The sequence below is a fragment of the Priapulus caudatus genome, unplaced genomic scaffold, assembly GCF_000485595.1.
Source record: "Priapulus caudatus unplaced genomic scaffold, Priapulus_caudatus-5.0.1 Scaffold393, whole genome shotgun sequence".
NCBI classification, from domain to species: Eukaryota; Metazoa; Priapulida; class Priapulimorpha; order Priapulimorphida; family Priapulidae; genus Priapulus; species Priapulus caudatus.
In genome coordinates this window covers 121,864-134,393 of record NW_014577454.1, presented here as the reverse complement: position 1 = coordinate 134,393, position 12,530 = coordinate 121,864, and the positions used below count along the sequence as shown (strand labels likewise).

Sequence of the window (12,530 nt, the reverse complement as noted above, 5' to 3'; positions counted from 1 at the left end):
CACGCGCACGCGCACGCGCACGCGCACGCGCACGCGCACACGCACACGCACACGCACACGCACACGCACACGCACACGCACACGCACACGCACACACACACACACACACACACACACACACATATATATATATATATATGTATATATATAGCGCACGACGGACAATAAGCGGTTATATTACACGCTATCGCAGATGCGCATCAGTTGCGCCATCTATCAAGTTTTAATGAGGTTAAACGAGCATTTAGATGTAGTGGACGATGTCGCGATTACCAATATGTTCAATGCATGAGAGCCACCGAGCGATGTTACAAAGGTGAGTTAGCGACACTGGGGCAAGAGTTGACACAATTAAGCGATAACGCATCGATAGTGACACTAGGCTAGTGTAAGTATTACACCATCGACATGCTCGATCGACATCGAGAAAGTGGCATCGACATGCCACGATTCTCTCGGCGCACGGTCCGATGTCACGCGCGGAAAGAGCACGTCGACTGCGCGCATCTTGCCGCATGACCGCGCACCGCGTTTGGCGCGGGGCGATATAGTATCTAGCATGATGTCCATAGACCGTACACCTTATAGATCCGATATTACTGTTATTGTATAGTGGGACTGTTGGTAGGAATCGCGCCGAATCAGTCGTGTAGAGCTTAGGCTGTCGTTACCGGTGTCGTTTTTATTCGTCAACCATTTATTACTTCGTTCCAAAGATTACTGTAATTTACAAACTATTCTATATTCAGTACATCAGAATATACATGAATATACTCGTATACAGAATGTATACTACTTAACATGATTCAAGCTCAGCTAAAGCAACATAATGTAAAGTTGTAAGTAACAAATTTATATAACATTTCTTTAACATGAATAAAGATTTTAAGTATTTTAATATTAGTATGTAAACTATGACTTACCATGTTTTATGGCTACGATAATTTTACATGACGACAGAGTACACTAACTAAAACATACTCGAAACTGTTGCATGCAGTCTGCATTCTCAACCTGACTCGTAAGCAAGGCCACTTGGCATATCTGTTCGAAGCACTACAAGTCAAGGTGATACTCCATTAGGAGTGTTTCCAACTTTAATGTCATTAATGCTCATAATAATATATTTATATATATATATGGTCATGGTCATATATTAGTTTGTGGTTTAATGTCATTTAGGTTAGGGTTAGGGTTAGGGTTAGGGCTAGGATTATCAATCATTAATCATTAATCATTAATCATTAATGATATCAAAGTTGGTAACACTCCTAATGGAGCGTTAGCCACAAGTCATGTGCTTACATGCGTGATTACCACAATAAGCGTGAGTCGCCCTCTTTAGTCATACACTTAGCTTAACCTGAAATTTGGCCCTTACAAGCCGTATAGTTATTTAACCCATGCATGACCGAAATGATATAATGTCGCTGCCGAGTTACACTTGCTTTACGCGGTTAATATGAGGACTAGTAAGACGGAATTAGGTTTTCTTGCCTCCACGTTATAAGATTGCGAGATTTTAAACAATTGTATGGGTAAGAGCAAGTGTCAGTCAACAAGTGTGGCTGAATTTGTGCATACGTTTATCGTGTGCCTGTATGCATGCGTGCATAGGTTGGCATTCGTGCGTGCGTACAGGCGTACTTGCACACGGTATGTGTATAGCCCTACAAGACACGCAATTAGACAGATACAGAATTTATGTATAGAATATTTTGTTTCCGACTGTTCTACACACAGGTTCGTGTTAGCACAGGCGACCTTTATCGTTTGGATTCCATATGTAAGCGACTACTCGTAACGGATGGCCCGCACGCACACATGCACACAACAGCAGACACACAACACACAACACAACACACACAGCACCCACACACACTAACACACGCACCATGCACCCCACACACACACACACACACACACACACACACACACTCACACACAACACACACACGCGCGCGCACCCCACACACACACACACATCACATCGCGTGCTGCCTAGTTCCTTCTGACCCCACCCGGGGCTGCGTATGACCGCAGCGGCGCGCGCACCTGTAACGGACCATTTAACGACAGCAGCCGATCAGCGATATTTTGAGAGGATGTCTCAATTAAGTGGGTGGCTCGGGGAGGGGGCCACCGTAGCCTACCCCCCCCCACCCCATAACCTCAGCGTGTCAACAGCAAACACGCACCCGCGCGTACACACCTACTTTTACGACCGGCGATACATACTGCGTGTGCTAATTGCCCGGGATTTTATGCACGCAGTACTTTTCTATATGTGCATCGCAATTACGTCACCTAGACGTACTATCAGAAGCGAATAATATATTATTATATATTATATAGTATTAGTAGTCTATTATTATTCACTCCTGGTACTATAATATTAACGACAGACACGTCGATCATTTAGGGGAAATTTGCACGTAGCATCGCCGCGTACGTAACCCGTTGTGAAATCGAACTCGCTTTTCGAGTGCTAGCCCCGCGCATCCTAATTGCGCAGCACCCTGTGACTAGTTTATACGCCTCGCGTGATGGGTCAGGGCAGTGCACGCGTAACCGCCTATGAGTTGATGCGTTAGGCGATGCGAGGCCAGCCGCTTGCTGATGGCTCCGGGTTAGGTAAGTGTTCGCGTCCATCCGTAGCAGCGATCATTCGATGACCTGCGGTGGTTACGTATAAACGATAAATCATAGCTGGCAGATGCAGTGACATGACAGGTCGGTCCGAGTGAGAGTGGAGCATAGGAGATATTACCATGTTATCGTGGATGCTTGGATATAGGAGGTGTGAACATGTTATAGCTGATGCTGGCATACATAGGAGGTGTTAGCATGTTATTAGGCGGTCATGCCATGAATACTAGTAGCGAGATATGGCATGTTATAGGAGATGCCGTGGGGTATCATATAGGGAGATAGGCATGTTATAGCGGATGCGGAGATTATAGGAGATTATGAGCATGTTTATGACACGATGCTGGTGGATATAGTGAGATGAGCATGTTATTAGCGGATGCTGGCATACATAGGAGGGTACTTGCGGTCGCTGTGAACATGTTATAGCAGCGATGCTTTGCGCCATACATAGGAGGTGTGAACATGTTATAGCAGATGCTGGGATATATAGGAGATATGAGCATGTTATAGCAGATGCTGGTGGTATATAGGAGATATGAGCATGTTATAACGGATGCGGGGATATAAGAGAAGTGAGCATGTTATAGCGGATACTGGAACATAGGAGTTGTTAGCATGCTATAATAGATACTGAGACAGATGACGCAATGCAGAGCAACCAGCGGCGTGTATGCAAGACGCATGTCCTCGACTCCGTTTCAAATGCGACTTGCGTCGGCAGATCTATATGCTAAACTCCACGCACTCCGACGCGCTAACGAAAGCCGGATAGGTTGTGGCTCCGTGCCACTATAAGCACGGTCTCATTCACGTGTCTCCATCGTCGAGGACACAGAGCGGACGCAGCCGGGCAGGCACGATAACGGCGTCGTCATGACGACCAGCATCCTCATCCGTGGATGAATCGTGGAGAGATGAAGCCATTCACGCCAGGGACGAACGCGCGACGCGTGAACGCAGTGGAGGCAGCCATGCCGACGAAGCGATTCGAGTTGGAGTACCTCGGCGGCGAGCGCATGCGCACAGTCGCCAGGCCGCTAACAGCATCACAGGAGGCGCTGACGCGTCTCTACCACCGCTACGTTACGCGCGCGCGCACCGAGCGGCCGCAGTACCGACGTCTGGTCGTTTGCGGAGCCGGTCTGCGACTGCTCTACAAGGACAGCGGCGGCGACCTGCGCGAAACGCGCTACGCCATCGCCAACGTCTCGTTCGCCGCCGCCGTCCGCTTCCGCTGTCGGTTACTCAACAAGCGTCTGTGCGGCGCCTTCGAACCGCTCGACCGCGAGGGGGCGCCTCCCGCAGCAGATTCGTCGCTAGGCGACGAGTATCAGACGCTGTATGCGCGCCTGCTCGCGCGCGTCTGGCATCCGCCGATATTCGTCTGCGTGACGCGGCGCGGCGGTCGCTCGAGCGTCGTCGACTGCCACGCGTTCGTCTGTTCTCGCGAGACCGACGCGAGAAACATCGTCGCCGCTCTCGCGAGCGCGCAGCGCGACCACAAGCGACGCCTGTTCGAGCGCGTGCTCTACGACAGCTGGGGACTGCCGCGCCGCCTGGCGGCCGCTGCCGAAAGTAGCGGCGACGGCGACGACAGCAGCGCCATCGTCGCGTATCCGGTTGGTTCGGATATCGTCGCGAGCTCCGATTCGCTACGATCTCGCAGGCGATTGATAGGGCGGCGGCGTCCACAAATTCCGACCTATCAGCGTGAAGCTAGTCAGTTCTGGCGCAATGCCAACTGCGAGGAGAGAGACGCCGAGGATAATGTCGGTGAGTTGCGGCCGCTCGCCGCGGACACGAGTGGCGGCGCTGCGATCGACGGTGCCTTCGGTCGTTCTCGGGATTACGAAGCGCCCAAGCAATTTAATCTACGAAAAAAGTACCTCCCCGGTTGCGAGAAGAGCGACATCTGCCAGCCGTACGAATACGGCATCAACATGCTTAGCCTTCGCACCGGCCGCCAGAGCGCGCCCGCGTACGCCGTCGGCTCTTACGCGGCGAAGGTCCCGACAGGGGGCGTCAAAGTCTACCCGTTCTTCGACCCGGACGAGGTCATCAACCAGTCGACGCGCGCGCCATCTGTGGCCGGTTCGAGCACGATGGGCGGTCTCTACGCTAAGGTGAAGAAGCGTGGTGGTGCAGCGATGCTGATCGGACGCGGTGTGCAGGCGGTGTCCGACCTCGTGCGCATCAGACATGAGAGAAGGGACTCTTCGTGGAGCAGCAGCAGCAGCAGCAGCAGCAACGGCAGCGCGTCGCACGTGAGTCTATCCAACTGGTCGTACACGCCGTGCCGTGATAGTACGGCGAGGGAGCAGCGAGGCAGGCAACCTTCACCAGTACCACACCGTACACACCGCACCGCATCTGTTACGCCGCCCCACACCACCTCACCACCACACCGTACACACCGCACCGCATCTGTTACGCCGCCCCACACCACCTCACCACCACACCACACACGCCGTACCACGTCTGTATCGCCGCCCCACAACACCTCACAATCCCACCTAACACTCCGCGCATTGTCTGTTACGCCGCCCCACACCACCTCACCACCACACCTCACACCCCGTACCACGCCTGTATCACCATCTCACACCACCTCACCACCACACCACACACGCCGTACCACGCCTGTATCGCCGCCCCACAACACCTCACAATCCCACCTCACACCCCGTACCACATCTCGCTCACCGCCCCACACCACCTCGCCACCACACCTCACACCCCGTGCCACATCTCGCTCACCGCCCCACACCACCTCACCACCACACCTCACACCCCGTACCACATCTGGCTCACCGCCCCACACCACCTCGCCACCACACCTCACACCTCGTACCACATCTGGCTCACCGCCCCACACCACCTCACCACCACACCTCACACCCCGTACCACATCTGGCTCACCGCCCCACACCACCTCACCACCACACCTCACACCCCGTACCACATCTGTCTTACCGCCCCACAACACCTCGCCACCACACCACACACCCCGTACCACATCTGGCTCACCGCCCCACAACACCTCACCACCCTGCTACAAGCCCGTCAACCGTTCACCACCGCACCACCTACACCACCCTAGCTCGCCTTACGTCACACCCAACAGCTACTCTCTAGAAGGTCGTAGCGGTCGGGCAACGCCAGACGAAGGTGACGAGGCGGTGGCAGCGCGTTATGACTGCGACGTCAGTGGCAGGGATAGGAGCCGCAATACTACTACCGCTTGCTCCTCAGCCACGTTCCGGGATGCGCTGGGATATCTACCGTAGCGCCATCTATAGCGAAGAATCGCGATTAAATACGGAGAGAACATTAAATGCCCACTGCTTGCGATTGCATGCATGTCGTAGTGTATGTGCCTACCACTTGTAACATCCTTACTGTAAGATCTCCCTTACGATTTGATGCTTTGTGAGATGAAAATATAGAAAAACGGTGTCCTATATTTCATATGCGAGCTTTTGAAGAGACAATATGTTGCCCCGTATGTCTGAAGTTGCAGCCTAACGAGGACTTATACTATCTTAAAAGCTCGCAGTTAAAACATAAGAATTTTTATTTACATTACTTACACATAATTATATATATATATATATATATATATATAGTTTCCCTGCCGTGGTGCACTGTGGTAATTTTCGTCGTATATTTTGTGATGACTATGCATTTAATGTGGATAGGGGTAACGCAGAATAGATCTATGTAATAAATTGTGAATAAATATCGGAATAATTCACAGATAAAGATACAAACAGTATTTGCATTTTACCACAGTGTGGTTTAGCATTTATTGCAGAATAATGTTTCAAAACAGAGTAACCGAATCCTTGCGTAGCTCATCATTACTTATCTTGTCTTGTAAAATAAATCTACGTGATCAATTGTGGCAGCAGTGATGAATGTGAAATGCATTTTACGCTTATATTCGCGTAATGTCCACGGCACGGTGAAACCCACACAGATATAACAGGTAATTATGAATTTGAGTTTTTTAATTACATTTTAACTTTAATGAATCTATTTGCATACGCGTGGTAAAGCTAGTAAGGTAAACAGCTGTGTATGTATACACTATATCAGCATGAAAACTTTGCATCTCGCCTCCATAAGATATGATAAGTTCTCCTGCGATATATAAATTTATAATGTCTTACCTATTCACACCTACATTATATTATGCAGAGAAATATATCAGCTTGATATCAGTAAACATCGTATTGGAATCTTCTAATGTGTTAAGTACTTATACTTATGTGTAATTATCTTATTTAGATATTATATTCTTCATCGTATATTGTGTTTTTTTTTACGGCAACGGCTTAGGATCACCTTCACCCTCACCAATCAGTTGATAAACACACCAACCTCTTTCCTTCCATCCATTCCTTACTCCTCCTTATCAGCGAGTCTATACTCTATCGGCAAGCCTTCATCTGTTCAAGAGACGAACCCATTAGTTCTATTATCCACGTATTAATTACTAAAAACTATCCACCAGTCGTGTTAAATCCGTTACAGCTAAAACTCGTCGACATAATCTTTCGTTTAAATGCACCCGGTAAACATTGCACTTTATTCGACTGTTCTATCGTATTCGGTTTTACTCTAAATTCTTCTATTGGATTGTATATAATAATTATGGCGTTAAATGAGATTTGGCGCGTTGTTTGGAGAATGCGTCAAGCGAACGAGCGTGTGACGTACTAAATAACTTACCCGTGGTTGCATTCCGAGTTTCACCGGATGAGATTCGACCAAGTTCATCCATCAGCTCGTTGTTTAGCAGTATATTAAACACAAAGACGCCCACGCCCTGTGAACGACAGATATACGCACCAGTTATGGTATGCCTGTGTTAGCGTAACAATCAGTCGATGATTCATACCTTGTGTTTTGTTCTATATTTACCTATAGAGTGATGCAATTTTACTTCTAGAAGCATATCGAATGTAATCAGGAGCGCATGAACTGTGTTACGTGCTGTGTGAATGTAGTTTATGTGTTCTTCGTGTGATCTAATGAACTATGTTGTTGTAAAGTGACGCTTTGAGTATCGGTTGCGCTGCTCCGCCTAATCCTGCGACCAAACTTCTGTGACGTCACCAGCGCGAATATATAATACTTGGTCGCGTATGAAGTTTTTAACCCTCATAGCGTTCCAATATTATAATGATAGGAAATAAATATGGATTATATTTACTATAAAAGTCTAAATTTTTACGTACTCTGTAATGCTTTATAATTCAACGCAAATGCTTCCCAAATACTTTTCAACACATAATACCTCCCTATACGCAATGCCACTGTAAACAAAATCATAATAGCTCGCTCTATCTTTTGTGATTTTGCACGCATTATTCTGCGTGCTGTGACATTTTGTGTTGTAGCGAAGTATTTAAGAAGCTGAAGCGTGGAATTATTAGACGATACAGAGAACATAAACTGGTACTTTGTACGATACAGAACACAGAGATAGTAAAACGTTAGTTGTAAATTAAATTTGCATTTATTTACTATCATTATATTATTAAATTGGCTTTAAGTGCTGTGGTTTAACCTACCTGAAATGCGTCAGTATGACGAAAATGTACAGATACAGGACTGAATCGTATCTGAATGAGAGTAAGCCGAAGGTCCATGCAGCCGCCATCATCGGAACAAGAACCAGCCCACCTTTTACGGATCCACTAGAAGATGAATCAGTCGTGGAATCAATTAAATGTCGTGCGTAACCTGTACCCGCGTAATTCGAGAGTGCGCGCGAGCGAGCGGACGAGAGAGAGAGAGAGAGAGAGAGAGAGGAGAGACAGGAGAGAAGAGAAAGAGACGTGAGATGAGCCGAGAGAGAGAGGAGAGTGAAATGACGAGAGAGAGAGAGAGAGATCGAGACGAGAGCGGACGGAGCAGAGAGGGGAGAGAGAAGAGAGAGAGCAGAGGAGAGAGCGAGAAGTTGAGGAGGAGGAGAGAGAGGTGGAAGAGAAGAGGGAGAGAGAGAGACGGAAGAAGGCCGGAGCACAGAAGAGAGGGAGACAGACGAGGAGAGGAGAGAGAGAGAGAGAGCTGGCGTCGAGAGAGAGAGGAGAGAGAGAATAAGCGGGTGAGCGTGCGAGGAGAGTGAGAGAGAGCGAAGGGGAGGGAGCGGTGTGGAGAATGGATAGAAAGAAAGCGGCGCGCAAAAGAGACAAGACGGAGAGAGAGAAGCTGAGAGAGAATGGAGAGAGAGAGAGGAAAGAGAGGAGAGCGGAGAGCGGAGAGAGGGAGAGAGAGGGGATGAGGACGACGAGAGGAGAGGAGAGACAAGAGCAAGAGAGAGAGAGAGAGAGAGAGAGAGAGAGCGAGAGTGTATAGATAATATATAATTACCCACCGCTATTTGCCAGCGTGTACATATCTATGTACAACATAACTATAACAGATATTACGAGATATGGCTACTATGCAAATGCCAGGTATATCGCTATGCGAAATACAAGAAGCTTCGTATTCAATACTATTTCATGAATATTGCATCCTATAGAATGCAGTAAGGCAGCCAATGCTATATTGCAGCGATGAGGCATATATGCCGTCGACCAATAGCAACATTATACTTCGCTGTAGATTAAGTTACTGAGCAGAACATAAATGTCCATGTCGCGTGTATCTGATTCTGTTGGCGTATTTCTTCAACAGTGAAGACAAAAGATTAAGTAAATGTGTGTAACGTACCGTATTTTGCGCAGTGTGATTTCGGCAAGAGGCAAGCGCAAGTAAGCGACTATGATGTAGAGAAGGACGATCATATTGACCTACAAGAAATTCGTACGTCACGCAAAATAAACGTGACGTCATCATTACAGGAGAGAAGAGAAGACGAGTATAGTGTAAAAACATCCGGGACCGTCGTCAGAAACATAAATAGTTACTACCATAAGTCTAAAGTGTCGTAACTTTTGAAACAACACTTCGTTTGAAAAGTTACGACAATTTGCACTCCTGATAGTTTTATATGCGATATTTCTGACAACGGGCACCCCTGACGCTGACAGTGCTCCGCTGGATTGTTTAGGCGACAAAGACAGTTATCGCCGCGTTATATACGCAACACGTCATCACGTAGTAAACATGACAAAGTATAAGTAGTAAAGGCGGTGCTTATATGCATATTTTGCGTACTGTGACGGCGCATAGTGCAGGACCGGCAAACGCGTAGAGGAGCCCATCGTCATTTGCCATCCAGCAGCTAAAAAAAACGCAATAAAACCCTTTTTTTTATGTTAAGATGTGGCGCTTTGTATCTGTAGAGCATTTAACTCGCCAATTTTACATGATTATAATAACTATTCGCAGCAGGATGTCAGCATATGATTGCCTCATTATGTCGCTGAACAAATATGATAAATGCTCTTAAAAATAAACTAATTAGTTGCTATAATTTCTGTACGGCGAAAGTTATTTTTCTCTACAAACTTCAAATGATGCCGATCTGTCCCGTAGACATCGTATTTCAAGCCGGCAGATGTCGCCACTATTACGGCTGGAATACCGTACGCGATCGCGCAATACAACCACATCAGTTGAGTCTTTGACGGTGGCGTTACGATGGTGATGATGAAGACAACGTTCACTGCCTGACATAGCATCCACATGAACACGGCCAGGCAGAAGAAGTGGATCATAATTGCCAATAATAGGCAGGCAACCTAGGCAAGCAACGGCATTCACGGGCATTTATAAGTAAATAATGCGTTCGTTGGAACTGCGCTATCTTAGAATCTTCTATTACTCTAATTACATCTAGGGCATTCTGACGCGCGCTTCTAGCTAATAAATGTGCTCTCGTGGTAATTGTAGGCACTGTGTGAGTGTTATGCACGGTCTTGTGACGTACGTGACTGCTGACCCTCTCCCATCCGACCATCAGTGTAATCTGGGTGACAATCAAGGTCATGCTGAGATTTTTCACTATGAAAACCTTCTCGGAGCGAAGATGTCTATAATAAATACGTTCGCGAACGTAAACATTTAAAGCTAAATGGTTGACAGACGCGCGTACAACAAAGATATGTCATTTCAAGTAAATTAAGATGTCAACTTAATAAAAAGATAAAAGATGTTAAAATAGACGTAATTTTAAGTAAATTAGTAAGGGTAAATGTACTAGATTGTCGTAAAAGGGAAAGCATTATACGAATATTGACGCGTAAAACTAGTGCATCACTTACTTCAGTGAAATAAGGACGAGAATTGTCGTGGTGGCGAACAGAACTGAGAGAGACAGTCCTACGTATGTGAGGTAGCGCAGAGCCAGATCGCTGCTCTTGCTCACCTTAAATAATAGGGATAGGAATATTCGACAAAATGGTACGAATAAAGCGGTCGCTCCCAGTGAACTCAATTATTGTCCCTTTCTCTCGTTCTCGCTTCTTTGCTGTTTTATTCTCTTGCGCGCTGTCGTTCCCTCTGTTTCCCTCTAGCGCTCTCTCGCGCGCTCTCGCTCTCTCCCTCTTTCTCTGTGGCTGTCTCTCGCTGTCTATCTCTCACTCTCTCTCTCTGTTTCTCTCACTTTCTCTCGTTTATTGTTTCTCTCGCGCTCGCTCTCTCTCTCTCTCTCTCTTTCACCCTCCCGTTCTATCTCTGTCGCTCGGTCTTTTTTTACTCTCTAACACATGCTCTCTCTCTCGCGCACACTCCTTTCCCCCCCTCTCTCTTTCTCTCTCTCTTTCTCTCTGTCTCTCTCTCTCTCTGTGTCTCTCTCTCCCCCTCTCTCTCTATATCTATTTATCTCGCGTACTCCATATTTCTCGAGCACTCTCTCACCGTCTGCTTTCTCACCTTCTTATACGCACGCAGCAGGCTAAAATGCGTGCGTTCGTAAGTCAAGTTGTTTGTTGATAGTAACTGTTGCGCACTGTGCGGCGGGTTTCGTTAAGCCGCCGCCGTCGCCAGACCTACCGTAACTGCGGACATCTGTACGAGAAGAGCGAAGTTGGTGCAGTGCAGGCACGCGCAGACAGTGTGCGTGTCGGAGTGCTCGTGTGCATAGCAGCCGTCCGGCGAGAACACGCTATAGGGCAGACGAAGAGAGAAAACGTGGTTGTATATCGTAGAGGAATAGAGAAAACGTGGCGGTAGATCGCAGACGAAGAGAGAAAACGTGGAGATAGAGCATAGATGAAGAGAGAAAACGTGGTTGTAGATCGCAGACGAAGAGAGAAAACGTGGCGGTAGATAGCAGACGAAGAGAGAAAACGTGGCGGTAGATCGCAGACGAAGAGAGAAAACGTGGCGGTAGATCGCAGACGAAGAGAGAAAACGTGGAGATAGAGCATAGATGAAGAGAGAAAACGTGGCGGTAGAGGGTAGACGAAGAAAGAAAACATGGAGGTAGAGAGTAGAAGAAGAGAGAAAACGTGGCGGTAGAGCATAGACGAAGAGAGAAAACGTGGCGGTAGAGCATAGACGAAGAGAGAAAACATGGAGGTAGATAGCAGACGAAGAGAGAAAACATGGAGGTAGAGGTAGACAAAGAGAGAAAACATGGAGGTAGAGGTAGACGAAGAGAGAAAACATGGAGGTAGAGAGTAGACACAGAAAGAAAACGTGGCGGTAGAGAGTAGACGAAGAGAGAAAACGTGGCGGTAGAGGGTAGACGAAGAGAGAAAACATAGAGGTAGATAGCAGACGAAGAGAGAAAACGTGGAGGTAGAGGTAGACGAAGAGAGAAAACATGGAGGTAGAGAGTAGACACAGAAAGAAAACGTGGCGGTAGAGAGTAGACGAAGAGAGAAAACGTGGCGGTAGAGAGTAGACACAGAAAGAAAACGTGGCGGTAGAGGGCAGATGAATAGAGAAAACGTGGCGGTAGAGAGTAGACGAAG

The 12,530-nt window shown here is 47.5% G+C and overlaps 2 protein-coding genes across 2 annotated transcripts in view; both read right to left on the bottom strand.

Annotated features, from left to right (window-relative positions):
- Nucleotides 1–6,468: 6,468 nt before the first annotated feature.
- LOC106809881 lies at nucleotides 6,469–10,242 on the bottom strand. The gene is made up of 6 exons (XM_014813117.1): nucleotides 10,120–10,242; nucleotides 9,826–9,892; nucleotides 9,379–9,458; nucleotides 8,232–8,357; nucleotides 7,387–7,483; nucleotides 6,469–7,103 (listed from the first exon to the last, which is right to left on the bottom strand). The coding sequence occupies exons 2-6, from the start codon at nucleotides 9,836–9,838 to the stop codon at nucleotides 7,057–7,059; spliced, it is 363 nt and encodes a 120-aa protein (XP_014668603.1). The 5' UTR covers nucleotides 9,839–9,892; nucleotides 10,120–10,242; the 3' UTR covers nucleotides 6,469–7,056.
- LOC106809879 (adhesion G protein-coupled receptor E3-like) overlaps nucleotides 9,875–12,530 on the bottom strand; it is a 17,753-nt gene continuing 15,097 nt past the window's right edge. The window contains exons 8-12 of the mRNA XM_014813114.1: nucleotides 11,605–11,716; nucleotides 10,875–10,978; nucleotides 10,541–10,643; nucleotides 10,185–10,352; nucleotides 9,875–9,892 (exon numbers count right to left, since the gene is read on the bottom strand). Of these exons, the coding sequence (XP_014668600.1) occupies nucleotides 9,875–9,892; nucleotides 10,185–10,352; nucleotides 10,541–10,643; nucleotides 10,875–10,978; nucleotides 11,605–11,716 (505 nt within the window). The remainder of the gene's footprint in view (nucleotides 9,893–10,184; nucleotides 10,353–10,540; nucleotides 10,644–10,874; nucleotides 10,979–11,604; nucleotides 11,717–12,530) is intronic.